Raw genomic sequence first — 20098 nt, 5'->3', positions numbered from 1 at the left:
GCACAGGGAGGTCCAGGAAGACCGGCAGGGTGTCCCGGAGCAAGGGGTGAGGGACTGGACGCAGCGGCGCCGAACTGGACTGCAGGGGTGGTGGTCGGGGCTGTGGTGGAGGTATGCTTTCCACCTCCTCCCCGGGCTCCGGCTCCTCCCCTCTGGGCTCTGGAAGCGGCGGCTCCTCCCCTCTGGGCTCTCGGAACAGCTGCTCTACCTCCCATTTCTGGAGCAGCAGGTCCAGCTCTGTAGGCTCCGGCTCCGGCAGCCCTAGCTCCACTCTCCACTTCTTGGTCTGCTCCACTTGAGCAGCGGTGTTTCTCTTAATTTCCTCGATCAGTTCCTTAAAATCCATTTTTCCTTTTACTGGGTCGTAGGGGCACCCACACTTCTGGTACCATATGTGAAGAATTCCACCTCTCTCGGGTTCGTTGCCCCTTTAAGAATACGACCCAGGACTCAGAAATGGCGTTTTGAAGCGCTGACGCGCTATATTTTAATGAACACAAAAATAAAACAAACACACACAAAATAAACACCTAGCTCCTCTTGGAGCACTTACTACACAAGGTTTTTTTCCTCCCTAACTTGCAGGACGGCTAAGCCGTTTACCTGCTAACATAAACCCAAAACCACACCGGTTTAACCCAGCACTTGCACTCTGACTGCACGGAAGCAGCGCACCATCTCTGCCTCCCTCTCCTCAGCAGCCCCAAGCAGACTAACTGCTTTACTTTTATACTGCCCAATAACGCTCAGGTGCGGATAATCATTACTAATAAAACAATTAAACAATCAAACAAATGTGCATTCTCACATGTTTCTTTTATGCAGGGAGGATTAACCCCCTCCCTGCTGTCTCACTCCACCTACTTCCTCACAATATATATATATATATATATATATATATATATATATATATATATATATATATATATATATATATATATATATAAAAAACAGATTAATTGATTCTCCAGTAAGTGGAACTAAAGTTTTTGTTCCTTCATATTTAAAGCATTCCTGGCCTACAACATTTAAGTAAACATGTATAGGTCTATTTATAATATGTACAGCAGCAACAGCTTCTGCCTTTGCAGCCCAGGTCTCTGTGCCACCACTGCTTAACTTCATTTTCTCCATGTGTTCTTTCTAATCCTCATCAAGTCCTCATCATAGATGGTGCTCAAGTAGTTCATTTCTACTTAGTTAATCAAGGCTTTAATTCTCTCTCAATAACCTGTTCTTTATATCCCCTTTTTAAGAGGTATTTTCAATTTCTTTCTTGAGTCTTTTTTTCATCAGAACAGATTATTTTAATCCTTCTATCCAGCCCTTTAGGAATGACTCATTTAGTGTGGATCGGATGTGCAGATGAGTGATCTATAGATACTGATTCATAGTTATCTGGTGATACCGGGACCAATGTACCTCCCCTCGGTTTCTCTACCTCTATATTCTATTTAAAAAGTTTCCTTTACTATTTTGCCAATCCCTGTGTATAACACTGCCAAGGAAATTAAGCATTTATTACACATTTAATCATTAGTTACCTTTGTCATTAAAATTCAGAAGCACAACAGCAGTTGTTCTGAAGCCAGTAAATAGGCAGCTACCACTAGAAGTTACTGGGAGTAGGGCTAGATACTCACCCTGGAATCTGTCCAAAGAGCATCATACTGTAAGTAACAGAAAGAGGGACTGGCCCCAGCTGGGAGCGCAGCTTTCAGAAGTCACTCTAAAGAAGAAACGAATACTCCAATGTGAAGATGCAAGGCAGGGTTTTAATCTCACACTGCAGAAAAACACATGGAGAAAACAGAACAGAAGAGGGGGGGTACTGCTTTTTTAAGAGCTGGCTTTTGTATTATATGGCCTGTTTAAGAAACGTTATAAATGTCTCCGTCATTATTATTAATAGTATTATTACAGCAGCAGCACTCCTCTCTGCTACGTGCCCTATCCATGTGCCTGCACAGGTAAAGAGTAAATCATTATATTGACAACATACAAACTGAAAAAGTAATGACAGCTACACAGAACTTTGGTAATAAGACATTTTATTGATCATTTTGACAGACATGCTAAATCTCTATACAGTGTTAGTAGAGAGCCAGCTCTGTTCCTGTTAGGGCTGCTCCACAGAGCTGTACCAAATACATCTTAAATGACCTCATCTACAGCTGGTGGGACTGTTACTGTGCCCCCAGATCCTAACTGAGTGAATACAGTGAATCAATGCAACTAGCTCTTACTGAGGACTGTTAACAAACAAGTGCCTGCATGGTCTGGAGCATGGTCACCACCCCATGTCACTTCTCTGAAGAAAACGATATAAATGATTAAAAATTTGTTTAACAGATTTCATTGCAGGTCAGCTCTGCTGAGTGAGTACCCATCATGCCTTTGTGTGTTCTAAGAAGGCACCTGTGTCAATCAAACAGAGAGCTAGCTTCCACGAGTGATTATTTGAGTATTTGCAGCTATACTGTACTAGCCTCTGGATTGGCATTTCCCAGGGGAGCCAGCTGTTAATCTACTAGCTGAAAGCTGATTTCAGTGAATTCAATAAAAACATTTTGAAGTGTTGGAATGTTTTTCTAATTTTCACGGCTTTATTTCATGTTATCTATTTTTTCTTCTTACTATTTACCTATTTCTTTTCTTTTCCATTCCAGCCTACGTGACAAACTAATGCCTCTGCAAGGTTAATGTCTTAATGTGACCACTGCACCCTTTATCAATCTGGGGTGGAGTTCATTCTCCAAAATCTAAACCATTCCAACATTTGAAGACATTCAAAAAGACTTCTAGTCAAAACATTTGCTGTCAAATTGATTATGTTTTTTTAGTATTTCTAAATGAAGCCCTATTGATGTTTAATAGTGATGGATACTCTTCACAATGGGCCAGACTGTGAATCTACTGAACCTCAAAGCTGCTTTCTGTTTGTGCACAATGCTCCAGCCTGGCTGTGAATCTACTGAACCTCAAAGCTGCTTTCTGTCTGTGCACAATGCTCCAGCCTGGCTGTGAATCTACTGAACCTCAAAGCTGCTTTCTGTCTGTGCACAATGCTCCAGCCTGGTCTAGCACTCCAGCTACTGTAGAGGGCCTGTGAAACCCGGACTTGACTCTTATATGAAGAGGGAGAAAACAACAGACAGATAGTAAAGTGCACATTATAACAAACTCTGTTTTATCAGCAAATTCAATAAGAGAGCATGGTGCTAATTCATGACAACGGTGCATTTACAACATTAGATCTTTATCTTTTCGTATTAATGTAGTATTCATCATTCATTCATTAAATAAGTTTCTTGCAAGGTCTTCATTCAGAACTTGTGCATTTTCTGGCTTGAACTGATAAAAACAAAAGCCACAATCTGTCTCATGTTTGCCTGTATTGTATGATTAGAATACACCCTCAATCTGTTTAATACTGTTTAATAGTGTTTAGCTTTACAGCAATCTTAAATATTTGTTTTGCTTATCTTTATTCTACAAAATAGAGCCAGCACTACAGTTGAAAGCTCTTGATTCGTTCTGGGAGCATCTAAGGATAGAGTGCTCAGTTTCTGCACAGATGCGCTGTAGATTTGTTCAGGTTGTCTGTAAATCAATAACCTGCTCTGCAGTTCAAACTACAGGGCTTGTAAAATTAATCTAACATGGGCATCACGTTGCAGATCTCACATTTTCCTATACCAAAGATGCACACATTATGGTAAATGTTTATCTGACTCTTGGTGAAAAAAGAACAAACTGTTTTTGCAATGTACAAGAACTCAAACTCCCAGAAGCCCCAGACCCAGTCGTTGAGCTTCCTTTGACCCAGGCATTCCGTCCTGCAAGCTCTTCAAGTAGAATGTGGTGACCTTGATGTGCAGTATTGAAATATCTGCACGGAATGATGTCTACATGTTCTTCACTAATACCATTAAACAATCGAATTGATCTTTACCATAATGTGTGCGGCTTCATATAAGAAAATATGAGACCTATGAAATGATGACAAGAGAGAGATATTAGGTAAGATGTATTGGAATGTGCTCCAAACTGTCCTTCTCTCTCTTAACTGAACAGTTTCAAGAGGTCACGTGCCTTTATTATGTAGTAGCACACTTCATCTCTTAGAAAATGCACATTTCAATAGCCTGATGAAAGCAGTGTGGCATGCTGTATGAAACTTGGTTTCCAGTAAGATACAGTAAGAGGTTCTTATCACAGGACGGCACAAAAAAAAGGCAACATTTACCTCATCTTCAAAGCACTATCATTTAAGCAGCAACAAAAATCCTCTTCATTATCTTCTTATACTTTAACTGATGCACAGTATGTGAGCGGTATAAGCTCATCAGCAAAGTGAACAGGCGCTCACTGAAACTACAATGAAGTGAAACGATTGGGTCTCTGAGCTAGAATAGTTCAACTTTATATCCTTTCCACCTAATAACTGGATAACAAACACAGCTCTTTAAACCGGTTATCATGTATAATTGGTGTGTTTCTAGTATTCTAGGGGTTTTGCTTCTGTCCCACAATTGTACTTTCTTCCCATTATTTATGCATATTTGGCAATTGTAACATATTTTTGTGAGTTCTGCTTACTTTTGAAGCAGTTCATATTAAACAGAAATGAAATATCAGGTTTTATGTGCTGTTCAATGGCAGAAGACTAAAGGAGAAACACAATGAAATGACAGATGTGCTTTTGAGAAGCTTTGGAGAAGCTGAACTCTGAGGTTCAGCCGATCAGTTGTTAATAGTGAGATATTGTAATGAAGCACAATCCAGCTAAAACAATTAAAATGAAAGAAATCGTCATGTGGTTGTTTGAAAGGACCAGGCTGTAGTTGATAGTTACTCAGTAAAATGATAAAAGTTAGCTTACATTAAATATGCTACTGACAGAAAAATCTATCCAAATTAGTTCCAATTCCATATTTTACAGGAACGTCGCATAAAGAAAGCTACTTCATGATGCAAAAAATGAGAGATGCAGTGTCTTTTACAAATGTAACTTGTGTACACTGGTAGACAGGGTCAAAATAGCCAAAACACTGCCCAGCCCAACATGAACAATGACATCACAAAGGCTGTCCATATTACTGCTCAGTCATATATATATATATATATATATATATATATATATATATATATATATATATATATATATGTTGTTGGAAGTTCATTTTATCTGCATCATTTTAGTGTTTTTCCTTAAATATACAAAAATACAAAACAAAGATTATACCTAGTTATTCACGATGTATACACATCTTCTAAGCTTGTGCACTTTAACTTTTTAAAAGTTTTTTTTTTTATCAATTTCGAAATTTGTAAAGTACATTATTTTACAACTGAAAATGTAAGTAACACTTGGTCCAAGCTATGGTCAATAATCAATCTGAGAACTCAACTGATAGCTAACCAATAGGAAGCAACACAACAAGCATGTGGTTTAAATGACGCTGGCCAATCCGGTGCTGTGTATTAACAAGAACACCCTCCTTCGCTGGCTGGAGTCTCCTGTGGTTTCTCCAACTTGATGTCAGTCACTGATGGGAAGATGGTTAAGGACTGTAAACTGCAGTGGCAAATAAAAATGTTTACGTCAGATCAGCCAAAGCACTCATATAGAAACAGAAGCAAGCGCCAGCCGCTGTAGATGAAGTTTGTTTTGTATTTGCTGGCAATACACTAGATGACAAGTACCCAAAACATCTTCATTTCTCAGTTAACACAAGATAGTAGGCTTATCCGGTGTCTTTGTTTGACTATTGCATCGTTTTAACATGGAGTGTCTGCCTCCAGCATTGCTTAGAGTGAAAGCTGTGAAGACACTTGCGGAAAAGGTGGTCTTGACAGGTTTCATAAATCACCACAGCAGCGCGAGGGAGGGATGGCCTTCCCCCATGGAAACAGGCCATTACAAGAAACAGCGCTCGTAAATTCTGTAAAATCTGCTGCTGTTTGTCTAATGCCATGACATGGCAAGCAGCTTCTGGGCTTGGAGAAAAAAAAATCAATATCTCTGTAAACTCACTGATAGCGCAATGCTGTAAACTCCCTGAAGATACAACTCACTGGTAAATAAACCGTCAATCACTTTTAAAACTTTATTTCTTCATCTTGAAAGTTAGTTTATTTTGCTTATTTTTAAATTGTCTGCTGGTACCTAATGATTGCAAAACTATTATTTTTGGTTAAAATATGTAATAGATAATGTTATTAATAAAAATACATGTAAATAAAGTAACATGACAAAGTTGATCAACATTAGACAGACCGATAGATGCCAACATATACCCACATATTTTTCTATTAATGATAACTTGTGATAAAAATGGTCCTTAGCAAGTTTCCTTACCACAGGATAAGCTGCTCTCTTGGCATCTGTTAAAATGTCAATGTGATACACAGAGCGGACAGGCACACGACGGACACGCTGTTCCCTGGATATATACTCTCCAGATTTAAAAGCTTTCCTACCATTTTCTAATAATACAGAAAGGAAAGTCATTTAACAAAGTCTAGTCATTTATTGTTAAAACAGATTTGTGTAGTGTGCACCAACCAACAGAAGGTCATAGCAGAATGAAATTAGGAATTGATTCATAATTGTGTAACGTAGCTACTGCCAAATTATGGTTGGCTAACTGGCAGTAAAACAAAGATCTTGTTAGTTGAAGAATGTCTAAATAAGACACAAGAAGAACACATACTGCAGTGATATATAAAAACATATTGTGGCTAAACTACTACTAAAGTGTTATTGTTTATCTTGACTTTAATAGGAAATTTACAACTGGCAAATTAAAAATCTTGTAATTGGGACATATGTCTTTAGAAGAGGATCCTATAAAAAGCCATACATATTTGCGAGCTTTTTATTGTGCGATTTTTCCTTATGAAATTCCATCAACAATACATACTTCGTACATTGCAACAGGTCACCAACATTTCTAGAGCAAAATGGGTTTTATGAGTGTGATTCACCAAATATTTTGGTTGCAAATATCTATGGCTTTACAGTATCCATGTTTTGGGAAAACACAGCAAACATTTGTATTTTATTTCAATTAATTATTATTTTTCAGACAATCAATATGTAAGGAACGTGTCTGTGACCTAGGTCATGCACAAACAACAAAGGTCAAGCCGATATCCTAGGATAATGATTAATATGAACTACTGCTAAGCAGCAAACCCTGCACCCTTGCAGGTCTGGGCCAGGCAGTAACGAGTACTGATCTTTCCATCGCACCTGCTTACCTTTTACATTTTTGTACTTGATACAAAGATATTTCAGATGGCTGTATCACATACATTTCTGCATCTACTATATATTACATTTGTATACTCATTGTCTTTGCCATTGTAAGTATTTATAATGTGTTTTTTTTCTTGCATTCTTCATTATTTAGTGAAGTTACACTTTGCTGACAACTTGACTGGGTTAATCTAGCTGCTGAGATAAGCCACAGCTGGAATCACCCTGGATCACCTCCAAAAAAATGTGATTCCGCGATTGTGAAAAAAACCAGCAGAATTAGATCCTACTTGCAGAAAAAGTTGTGAATTTACTACTGTTACTAAGTGGCACTAGAGTAGTCCATAAACACTATTTGTAGCGAAGTGAGAAGTGTGGCAGGATTCAGTGCAACCTACTATATATGCTGTACAAATAAGTACAATTATAAACTGGTTTGGATAAATTGCCTGCACAAGATCACATGACCTTGCAGTAAGGATTGTCTCATGCAAGGCTAGGGGCGAATCACTGGCGATAGTTCCTGCAAAGCCCCGGGCTTAAGTATCAAATTCTGCCAGACTGCAGGATCTAAAATCAGGGTGGAGAACGAATGCATTGGACCTTAACAACAAAGTGGCAGTGTATGACAGAAAAAAACCTAGGTGCATGTGTGGCAATGTGCCCCGCCCCTGTGTGCATATTATGTGTTGTATGTTGCGTGCGTGTGTAAATGTTGGTGTATAGATTGGTACACGGGATATAAACGGGTCTGTGTTTCACGTGTTATTTAAAAAGGTAGATTTATATTTAGGCACGAGGAGGGCACAAATCACTTCACGTGCTGGTTAAATGTAATATGTGAGCACGGGGTTGCACAGAATTAATTCACGTGCTGGGATTCAAGTGAATAATTAATTAGTAATTGAATCCCAGCACAACAGTATATATAGATGCACATTTCATTCAGTCGGGGTTGGGTGTTCGGAGGGTGGAGAACGGGATTGGAGACAGAGGTAAAGAGAATAATAGTAATAATCGTTAAAAGAAGCTCACTGTGTTTTGTCTGTTTGGTCCGTTTTTGTTTGTCTTTTTATTTTGGCGTATAGTGCCGTGTCCTGTTTTGTGTTCCAACCTTTTATTTTCTGTTCTGTTTATTAAATGCTGAGCGAAAGCATTCGCTCAGCTTCACCAAACCACACCTCTCTGTCTGTTTATTTCCTGCTTCTGGTCTGACGCCACCCACTCCGGCCGTCTTTGTGACACGTGGTGTCCTGCGTGGGATCTACAGCGCCTCCAGGACTCAGGCCAGAGCAGGAACCGCATTTTTGGATTAAAAAAAAAAAAAAAAATGGCAGAAGACGCCATCAAAGTGCGGGACTGGATCCTGGAAAATGCTGGGCTGGAGGCCCAGTCTATACCAGTAGCCGTCCGGTTCCCGCGGTTGATGGACAGCGAGCGATGGGAGGCGTATGCAAGGGAACACACTCTAAGCACCTGGGAGGAAGGTGTGGAGTTGGTCCTCAGCTACCTGGAGGCAGTTATAAGTGGAACAGCAGCCCAGGTAGCAGGTCCACCAGCAGAGGAAGAATGCCTGCTGTCCCCGGCTCCACCAGCAAAGGAAGAATGCCTTCTGGTTTTGCCTCCACAGCCCAAGCGGGAGGAGCCTGAGCGTCCACAGCCCGAGCGGGAGGAGCCCGAGCGTCCACAGCCCGAGCGGGAGGAGCCCGAGCGTCCACAGCCCGAGCGGGAGGAGCCCGAGCGTCCTACGCCTGAGCGGGAGGAGCCCGAGCGTCCTACGTCTGAGCGGGAGGAGCCCGAGCGTCCTATGCCTGAGTGGGAGGAGCCCTAGCGTCCTACGCCTGAGTGGGAGGAGCCCGAGCATCCTATGCCTGAGTGGGAGGAGCCCGAGCGTCCTACGCCTGAGTGGAGGAGCCCGAGCGTCCTACGCCTGAGTGGGATGAGCCCGAACGTCCTACACCTGAGTGGGAGGAGCCCGAGCGTCCACAGCCCGAGTAGGGGGAGCCCGAGCGTCCACAGCCCAAGAGGGGGGAGCCCGAGCGTCCACAGCCCAAGAGGGGGGAGTCGGTGCGTCCACAGCCCAAAAGGGAGGAGTCGGTGCGTCCACAGCCCAAAAGGGAGGAGTCGGTGCGTCCACAGCCCGAAGAGAGGGAAGTCGGGGCTTCCACAGCCCTAGGACCCAAGCTGCCAGCAGAGGGAGAATGCCTGCTGGTTCCACCTCCACCAGCAGAACAATGCCTGCTGTCCCCATCTACACCAGCAGAGGAAGCATGCCTGTTGGTTCACCTGCTGCTGCCGTCCCGAGAGCTAAAGGGGGAGGAGCCATCGCTGCCGTCCCATGAGCCAGAAGGGGAGGAATTACAGGCTCAACCCCCTGAATTTTTCTGGGGGGGGGAGAAGGGCAGGATGCTGGTGTCCCCCAGCAGCCTCTATTTATGCTGCTGAAGGGAGCACGGCGCACACCAGCCCAGCCGCCACAGCCTCCCTCTGAGTGGCCAGCATCAGCCCCATGGCCTCTGCCTCCACCACCGCAAGGAGCAGAGCAGCAGGAGCTGCCTCTGCCTCCACCACCTCCACCGCTTCCTCCACTAGGAGCAGAGGAGCAGGAGCTGCCTCTGTCTCCACCACCGCAAGGAGCAGAGCAGCAGGAGCTGCCTCTGCCTCCGCCACCACCACCGCCAGGAGCAGAGGAGAAGGAGCTGCCTCTGCCACTTCCAGAAGCAGAGGAGCAGGAGCTGCCTCTGCCACTTCCAAGAGCAGAGAAGCAGGAGCTGCCTCTGCCTCCGCCACTGCCAGAAGCAGAAAAGCAGGAGCTGTCTCTGCTTCCCGTACCTCCACCACAGGGAGTACGGTGGCCGGAGCCCCAGAAAGGGGAGCTGTCGGCCACGAAGAAGGGGGAGGAGGTCTGGAGCAGTTTCGCTGCCGGAGATTGTGGGGGCGGTCCGGAGACCTGCTCCCACTGCAGCTTCTTTGCTGCCGGAAGTACTGTGGCCGGAGCACCGGAAGAGGGAGCTGCCGGCTACGAAGAAGAGGGGAGGTCAGGAGACCATTCCCCAAGCAGCCTTTCCGCTGCCAGGACTGCCCCGGCTGAAGGAGTCAGTCTGGGAGCTGTCAGCACGTCTGCTGACAGCATGGCCAGCCATGGGCCCACTGAAGCCTCCCTTCCCAGCCCCAGACTTTGTCCTGGACTGCTGGATTTTTAAGGGGGGAGGTGGCCGTTGAGGCCATGTGTGCTTTGCAAAGGGGGGGGGGGGGGGTATATGTGGCAATGTGCCCCGCCCCTGTGTGCATATTATGTGTTGTATGTTGCGTGCGTGTGTAAATGTTGGTGTATAGATTGGTACACGGGATATAAACGGGTCTGTGTTTCACGTGTGATTTAAAAAGGTAGATTTATATTTAGGCACGAGGAGGGCACAAATCACTTCACGTGCTGGTTAAATGTAATATGTGAGCACGGGGTAGCACAGAATTAATTCACGTGCTGGGATTCAAGTGAATAATTAATTAGTAATTGAATCCCAGCACAACAGTATATATAGATGCACATTTCATTCAGTCGGGGTTGGGTGTTCGGTGAGTGGAGAACGGGATTGGAGACGGAGGTAAAGAGAATAATAGTAATAATCGTTAAAAGAAGCTCACCGTGTTTTGTCTGTTTGGTTCGTTTTTGTTTGTCTTTTTATTTTGGCGTATAGTGTCCTGTTTTGTGTTCCAACCTTTTATTTTCTGTTCTGTTTATTAAATGCTGAGCGAAAGCATTCGCTCAGCTTCACCAAACCACACCTCTCTGTCTGTTTATTTCCTGCTTCTGGTCTGACGCCACCCACTCCGGCCGTCTTTGTGACAGCATGTTTTCAAGATTATGGTATAAAAGGTGAAATACATTACGGTAATTGCAGACATCAGTGTGCAGTATAATGCAGTTAGCAGCTTTGTTCAGGTTGACTAACATGAGTAACATTCTGCATGACTGCCTGCTTGAGTGGCTGATGCACTGAGACTCTGGACAAAGTAGTGTGGAGGAGAGACGTAGGCAATGCGTCTGGAGGAATACAAACATAAACGTACTTACTAAAGTGTATAAAACATGTAAATAATTCTAAGAAAATCTATCTAAGAAAAATAAATGTTTCCAGCAAATTTGTAGTTTCTAAAGACAAAGCATAGGAACTATTTTCCACTGGCGGAAGGATACTACATACAACTTATATTACCTACAGCCATTTTATAAGCGCTGTAACCCACTCCATGTGTGCAGTAAGACTATCTTACTGCGCTTCTAGGTGTGTAAGACAGGCCTATGTGTTCCTGCACACCCTGTCGTGAGTTATTGCTTACTTAATGGTGACTTCTTCTTTAGTCACACTCATTTACACTATTTTTCATTGAAAAGTCATCGCCGTAGAATTGGACTAGTTCTTTGTGGAAAATACATTTTTCTCTTTGCAGATTTTAGGACACTTTACTGAAGATTTCTGTGGGGACTAAAAAAATAAGTGGTTCATGAAATACATGGGGATTATCTGGTTCTGTGCTTTAAAAATCCAGCTGTGGTCTATCCTCATTTTGGGCCTGTATAATATAATCTCCCATCTAGAGGAGCTCCATTTTGTCAGTAGGCCATGCATTCATCGCCAAGTCGCTGGTAAAGGTTTTTTGACAAATCAATCAAGACAGGCTGACAAAGGACCCTGATCTAGGTACCTTCCAGAATCCTAAGGAATGACCACACCATGTTGCAACCCACTTCAACAATTGATAAGTCAGAGCTAAAAGTGTGATGTCACTAGTAATTCCACCACCTGCAGTAGAATATAGGAACTGTTTGACAACTACTGGTCCAGTTGTCATAAAATCCTTCATTACACAATGGTGACTTGGTGTATTCAGCTTCATTTGAGCATTTGAAGAAGCTCAATGTTTTCTACAGTTCATTATACAGGTTCAGACTCCAGTCACCTTCATAGTTGCTGGTGCTGCCTTCACCTCTGCTGTATCTGACCTGGACAAACAGAAGAGATTATGAAAAGGATACTGTCCTCTTTGGTCTTCTCTTGCATGCTCTCCATCCCGGGGAGTGCCGCTGCCACACGCCGGAACAACTGAAACAGAACCAGGACACCTCAATGATCAAGCTTCATCACAGGGCTTTAACATCAGCATACTGGGTGGATCAACAGTGCCTTGCCTCCATCCCCTAAACATGTCATGTGAAAGTTCTGTACAACAAAACATCCAGCAGCTGTGAATACAAATATCAGAACTATCATGATTATATTAAATAAAAGATATATCAGGAATTTGTACAACTCGGATGTCAATAAGGGTAAGTAATAAAAAAGGAACTATATTTCCTGCAGTATTACTTTTATTTATCCAAATATTTTATTAAATATAAGTTTAAATATCAGCCATTTAATATACGCAAAATAATACCTGAATTATTATTAACTCCATATACAGTATGCTACTTTTGAATTTACTGCAAACCCCCCAAAAATAGCAAAAATCTCTTTTTTTTATTAGAGTATGTCACAGGCATATTATTGTTGGTACCTCCTACAATAAGAAGTGCTTTGGGCGAATCTGCTACAAAGTGATGTTACAGACATAGGCACAATCAAGGGGAAGCATCTTGATATAGAGTGAGATAGATGGGGCTTTTTGCAGTAGACTGTTCCACCCAACAGGATGATGTCTGGCATCAATCCCGATCTGCACCCAGCATTGCATTATTGTGGGAGTGCTGACTCCTATGTTGGGTATAGTTGCAAAACCCCTGCTTTTATTTAGTTGCAATTGATTTCTGTAAGCAGGTCGCTCTGTTTATAAATGAGAAAGGCAGTTTAATAATAAACCATATAAGTAATGATGGCATGAAAGGATCACTAGAAATTCAGAGCCTCAATGAAAGCGTCACCTCCGTCAGTGAATTCAACCTCAACTCTGACAAGTATTACACTTCCGTCAGTGAATTCAACCTCAACTCTGAACAGTATTACACCTCCGTCAGTGAATTCAACCTCAACTCTGAACAGTATTACACCTCCGTCAGTGAATTCAACCTCAACTCTGACAAGTATTACACCTCCGTCAGTGAATTCAACCTCAACTCTGAACAGTATTACACCTCCGTCAGTGAATTCAACCTCAACTCTGAACAGTATTACACCTCCTTCAGTGAATTCAACCTAAACTCTGAACAGTATTACACCTCTGTCAGTGAATTCAACCTAAACTCTGAACAGTATTACACCCCTGTCAGTGAATTCAACCTAAACTCTGAACAGTATTACACCCCTGTCAGTGAATTCAACCTCAACTCTGAACAGTATTACACCTCCGTCAGTGAATTCAACCTCAACTCTGAACAGTATTACACCTCCGTCAGTGAATTCAACCTCATTTAAAAATACAGTCAATTCTCATTAAAACCAACTCTAATTAGATTTATTTCTTGATAAAACGAATTTTCGACATGGTCCCAGACAAATTTAGCAGTCGCCTTTTGAAAGTTACTTCTTGCAATATGAATTCACTTATTCCCTGTTAGTGAGAAGAAAAACTTGAATCCATCTAAACGCCTTAGTTCAAACAGCTGAGTGTAAATGACATTGGGAAATGCATTAACTTGCATCCAGATTCGTGCCTCTGTGATGTATTTTAGTGCTGTTTTGGGAGTACAGATCCTATGATGATTTTCAAGTTGCCGTAGTGCTCACACACCAATGCCATTTCCATGAAGCAGCGCAAAAAACGTACATTATCATTGCAGACAAAGTGGAGGTGTTGAAAGTGGTGGATAATGCACTGGCATACAGGAAGAAGAAAGATGTTGCTGCAGATTTCAACATTCCTGCAAACACTTTGTCAATCAATCGAAAGAAACAGGATACAGTAAAACAGGCCTCTAAACAGGAAATTGTGGATGCAATTCGTCAATGTTTCTGATTTGCTCAATACTTGATGTTGAGGACACCATGCTTTAGTGGTTTAAAAATGCCAGTGTTCCTGTAACTTCAATAAAAACTGACAGTTAGACTCCTCATAATAAGAATTACTGATAATAGACATTTTTTTGCTGGTCTCTTGAAATTCATATCAATGTGAATTGACTGTCTATGGTACACTGATTTTCTGTTCTCTTATCTATTCACAGGTAATCAAAGATTCAGTGGCTTTCATTTCCTCTATGGGCAAACAGACTCCTCCATAGTAAATCTATTTCATGGTAACCTTTTCCAAAGATGGAAAGAAGGCCTAACATTTCTTTAATTCTTTCTTTTTTAATAAACATGGCAAATTATTATTTTTTTTGGCAGTAAACCCCATTTCCCATGAAGCAATGTCTGGTTTCTCCTCTGTGCTGCAGCAAGTTAAGGATCAGTGAATGAGAGTTCACACCAGAATACAGAAGACTCTGCTGTCTGCAGAACGGGTCTCATCGGAGCGATTGTCACAGAGGGCTGTAACACACAGGTGTGAACTACCCTGCACCCCAATCTGCAGCCTGCCTGACGCAACAGAAACTTGCAAGTGAAAATAAAATATGCTGGTTGTGGATCCCTCTTTCTACCTTCTCACATCCCTTTGTATTTTCCACTCTGTGAATTAAGTTGCTTGTAGGGAAGGGATATCTTTCACTGTCGCTTTGCTCCAGGACTGCTCATTGCACTATAAATTCCACAGGGATCAGTGCAAATCTGATCCTCCTGGGTGAAACCCTTGCCGTCAGTCTTAGGAAAGATGTGCAGAGTGTACTGACCTGTTTGACATTGTAGCCGGTTTTAGCGCTGGTCTCGATGAACATTACACTCAACTCTTTAGCTCTCTGCTCTCCCTCTTCGATTGTAATTTGCCTGCAGAAGTTAAAAGAACAGGGACATTAATTATGAGGCAAAGTGGGATTGCAGGAGTTCTGGGCTGCAGGCTGGTCGGTTTTATTATTAACCGAGTCTGTTTAATTAATGAATCAATTAATTAATTAATTATTTAGCAGAGGCTTTTCTCCAAAGTGACCTACAGGGACTTGGGGTGACCTATACATCACAACTGCTGCTGCAGAGTCACTTCCAACAGGACCTTGTTTGTTTTATGTGTCATCCAAAGGACGGAGCATAAGGAGGGAGGGAAGTCACACACAGTGAGTCAGTGGCTGAGCTGGGAATTCTCTAAACCCTGGACAACCAAGCCTCATTTATTATTATTTATTTCTTAGCAGACACCCTTATCCAGGGCGACTTACAATTGTTACAAGATATCACATTATTTTTACATACAATTACCCATTTATACAGTTGGGTTTTTACTGGAGCAATCTAGGTAAAGTACCTTACTCAAGGGTACAGCAGCAGTGACCCCCACCTGGGATTGAACCCACGACCCTCCGGTCAAGAGTCCAGAGCCCTAACCACTGCTCCACACTGCTGCCCTTTAGAGAGCTTTGTTGCAAGATGAAGGTTTTATTTTCATAGTTTAAAATAAATGACCTGATTCCAGGATTAAACTGGAAGCTTGGAAATTACATTTGATGATTTTGTAACAGTATTTATTAATACATATTAGAGATGCATACTTGAATGCAATACTAGTTGTCATATAGTGTAATGTGATATCTCTTTATACAATTTTATAAATTTTAATTGAATTTATTTAATTGAATTTATTTAAGTTAAGAATGTCACTTAGGATGCTTTTGTAATATGGCCCCTGGTCTCTTCCTTGGCCCTGGTTGTTCTGTTTTTTCAGGATGGCAGGGTGTTTTATCCCTTTCTCCTGTAGTTGCTAATGTTATTAATAATGTGACCATACCAAATTAAAAAATAAAGAAGCTTGTTTCAGATTGCAGTAGATTACAGACGCACCAGCAGCGCTACAAACAGTAACAGTAGCTTACTGCTGCACTTATTTATTTATTGCCTGCTGTTATTTTCAAGGCTCTGTTTCCTGGCTTGACAAACATAAAGTGAAGACACTATTACAGTGTTGGAGACCACTGAAGAATGGATTACCCTATTATAAATCATGACAATGCCCCCAATAATTTACAGTTTTTTTTTAAATTGTCATTGCTTAAAGTTTTCCAGTCAAAACCCAGTTTAAATATCATCTTGTTGTTTAGTCACTTAGATCGTGTCATGTTAAAATGTTTGTCAAACATGAATGCTATGTGAGCAGTATGGAAAAAATTACTGGTACTTTGGATTTGTAAATACTGCTCACGTGCAAATATTTCTAATAGGAAAGATATAGTACATGCTGTCTGTTTAAAATAGATACCACTAACCACTACTAACTCATCATATGAAGGTATCGCTCGTCACATAAAGGTATCATAAAGATATCGCTCGTCACATAAAGGTATCATAAAGATATCGCTCGTCACATAAAGGTATCATAAAGGTATCACTCATCACATGAAAGTATCACTCGTCACATAAAGGTATCGCTCGTCACATAAAGGTATCATAAAGGTATCACTCATCACATAAAGGTATCGCTCGTCACATAAAGGTATCATAAAGGTATCACTCATCACATAAAGGTATCATAAAGGTATCAATCGTCACATAAAGGTATCATAAAGGTATCATTAAGATATCACTCGTCACATAAAGGTATCACTCATCACATAAAGGTATCATAAAGGTATCGCTCGTCATATAAAGGTATCATAAAGGTATCATTAAGAAATCACTCGTCACATAAAGGTATCGCTCGTCACATAAAGCTATCATAAAGGTATCGCTCGTCACATAAAGGTATCATAAAGGTATCGCTCGTCACATAAAGGTATCACTCGTCACATAAAGGTATCGCTCGTCACATAAAGCTATCATAAAGGTATCACTCGTTACATAAAGGTATCATAAAGGTATCGCTCGTCACATAAAGGTATCATAAAGGTATCGCTCGTCACATAAAGGTATCATAAAGGTATCGCTCGTCACATAAAGGTATCACTCGTCACATAAAGGTATCGCTCGTCACATAAAGCTATCATAAAGGTATCACTCGTTACATAAAGGTATCATAAAGGTATCGCTCGTCACATAAAGGTATCGCTCATCACATAAAGGTATCATAAAGGTATCGCTCGTCACATAAAGGTATCACTCGTCACATAAAGCTATCATAAAGGTATCACTTGTTACATAAAGGTATCATAAAGGTATCATAAAGGTATCGCTCGCCACATAAAGGTATCGCTCGTCACATAAAGGTATCATGAAGGTATCACTCATCACATAAAGGTATCGCTCGTCACATAAAGGTATCGCTCGTCACATAAAGGTATCATAAAGGTATCACTCGTCACATAAAGCTATCATAAAGGTATCACTTGTTACATAAAGGTATCATAAAGGTATCGCTCATCACATAAAGGTATCGCTCGTCACATAAAGGTATCATAAAGGTATCGCTCGTCACATAAAGGTATCATAAAGGTATCGCTCATCACATAAAGGTATCACTCGTCACATAAAGGTATCATAAAGGTATCGCTCGTCACATAAAGGTATCATAAAGGTATTGCTCATCACCTAAATGATCTTTATGTGAATTCGTATTGCTCATCACATAAAGGTATCACTCGTCACATAAAGGGTCACCGATTATCGGGAGAGACACATGGCTTCCTCCACATGTTGTAGTTATTATTTTCTTAAACTGATATCCAAGGTCAAAATTCTGGCTATATAAGGTTAGAAGATGCCTCACTTTAGTGACACCTCCATCAGTGACTGAAGTGAGGTTTATCTGTTCCTGCTTTCTGAGATTTAAAGGCTCTGTATAAAGCAGAATGTGAAAATCTCACTCCTCTGTGATGAAATCCCCTGGAGAAGAGCAGTGATCTCTGTGAGAAACTGCTTCTGCTCTCACCTCCACAACATAATGAGTGACTTTCACCCAGAATAGAAACCCTACAAAGCTATGAAGAAGCCCATATTCCACATTGCTACTGGTTTGCAGAGAGACCAGTCTATAATCACAGGAATTACTACTTAAATAATACATCTGATCAGGGGTGAAATTCTTAACAAAAAAGTGCAGGTACTCATATGCACAGCTGGATGTAAACATTTTAAAAATTGAGACAATTTGAGTGCCAATGAATATATACTTAAAAATATGTAGCGGTATACATATTGGTACACGATACATTTATAAATCCAAAATAAGCCTTAAAAAATAACTGATCAGTTATAACCAATTCATCATAAAAAAAGAAGCTGAAAATACTGAAAGCTTTGTACCCTCTGCTTGTATCACTCAGTTGTGTACTGTAATATAACACTTAAGTTAAACCTTAAATGACAAGCATTAAGAAATATGACACTATGCAGTAACTGCTGTAGAGAGGGAGTTTTGTTTAAATATATCTTAAAAAGGGATGATGTTATAAAAAAAACTGTGCTATGAAAATGAGAAACAACATGAGAAACGCAAGAGAGATCAAGAGACTAACACTGCTGCACAGGCACTGTTAGGAGTACAGAAAGCAGTGGTCGCTGTATGACATTTGTGGAGCATGAAAATACAAACCAAAAAAAAAATGTCAGAGGAAGGGCAGCAAAGTCCTCTTGGCACACAGGAAAGAACAGTTTTCTGAGAAGGAGCTGAGAGGCCTTACGGCTGAGGTCACTCAGCATGAAACGAAGTTGTTTGGAAAAGCCTCAGCCAACATCAGTTATGCTAGTATCCTTAGGAAATTATATGTATTGGCATGCCCTTTTCAGAATGACATCCAGAAATGTGCCGAGCACTCTGGAAAAAGTGGATTGGGCAATCCATCCAGACATTCCAACTGTGGTCTGAAAGGAACCAGAGGCTAAGTAGTGCAGAGAACACAACACTTTCACATGTGCAGGGATAGCGGTCCCTAGATTGATGCTGGGGTCTAGCTCATCCCTCAATTCAGCTATTAGGTCTAGGATGACCTGCGGAGCGAGATGATAACACTTTAGCCCCGCATCCTCTGGCATCCCAAACAACGTGACTCTGGGATTGGATATGCAGGGTCTTCTTCGTCTTGCCCTTCTCCTCCGAACGTGTTCCTGCCTCTCCTCAACAAGAGCCAAGCGTCACCACATCAGGAAGTGCACCACAGCAGCCACCCTGAAGCCAATGACATGTCTCTGCAGGGGTGTGCTTTTATACAGCTCTTAATTACTCGCTTCTACAATGGTTTGCACCTTGTAAGAAGAGGTGTAAAGTTTTCCGAAGGTCAGCAATTGCTTAAGTGCAAGGCAAAATCCTTACATCACATTATAATGTTCTCTCCCTACTTAGTATCCAGATCCTGCCCAATTCCATGCTCTTTTCTTCATCTGAATGCATTTTAATGGATTAATGATGACAAAGTGCAAATTTGTTAGCAGGTGCTGAACGCCAGGTGAACACCCTTCTTTACATATGCCAAATTTTTAGCGGCCGCTAAAATCAGACTTTATGGAGGCATTATGGGGGTTTTACACCCACAAATCACTTTGCACGTATCCTCACATCTATCCCTTAGACTCCAGACCTACTCCAGTTATCTGTCTTAATTTCTAAAGTCTTGTAACCTTCCTAATTATAATCTTCAGGTTCTTTCTGAGCAGCTCTGAGACCCAGTCAGTCATTATAGCAGTAACATTGTTAATTATGGGTTTATAGTTCTCACAGTATGGATCCAGAGGCAAAAAAAAGGGCTGACTAGAAATCGGACGGACATTCTTTTCAATGGGGATACATGCACAGACAGTTCACAGTGGAACCACAGCACTACAAACCCGTAAGGGACAGAATAAATGAACAGCTCAGGATGGCAATAAAACAGAAACT

At 41.4% G+C, this 20098-nt stretch overlaps 1 protein-coding gene across 1 annotated transcript in view; it reads right to left on the bottom strand.

The window, feature by feature from the left end:
* Nucleotides 1-2034: 2034 nt before the first annotated feature.
* LOC117423463 (ras-related protein Rab-6B) overlaps nucleotides 2035-20098 on the bottom strand; it is a 140836-nt gene continuing 122772 nt past the window's right edge. Inside the window, exons 6-8 of the mRNA XM_058990030.1 lie at nucleotides 15036-15129; nucleotides 12306-12372; nucleotides 2035-5552 (exon numbers count right to left, since the gene is read on the bottom strand). Of these exons, the coding sequence (XP_058846013.1) occupies nucleotides 5488-5552; nucleotides 12306-12372; nucleotides 15036-15129 (226 nt within the window). The 3' untranslated portion in view covers nucleotides 2035-5487. The remainder of the gene's footprint in view (nucleotides 5553-12305; nucleotides 12373-15035; nucleotides 15130-20098) is intronic.

The sequence above is a fragment of the Acipenser ruthenus genome, chromosome 17 (genome assembly GCF_902713425.1).
Source record: "Acipenser ruthenus chromosome 17, fAciRut3.2 maternal haplotype, whole genome shotgun sequence".
NCBI lineage: Eukaryota > Metazoa > Chordata > Actinopteri > Acipenseriformes > Acipenseridae > Acipenser > Acipenser ruthenus.
Note: the sequence above shows the minus strand (reverse complement) of the source record. Positions and strands in the feature narration are given on the sequence as shown.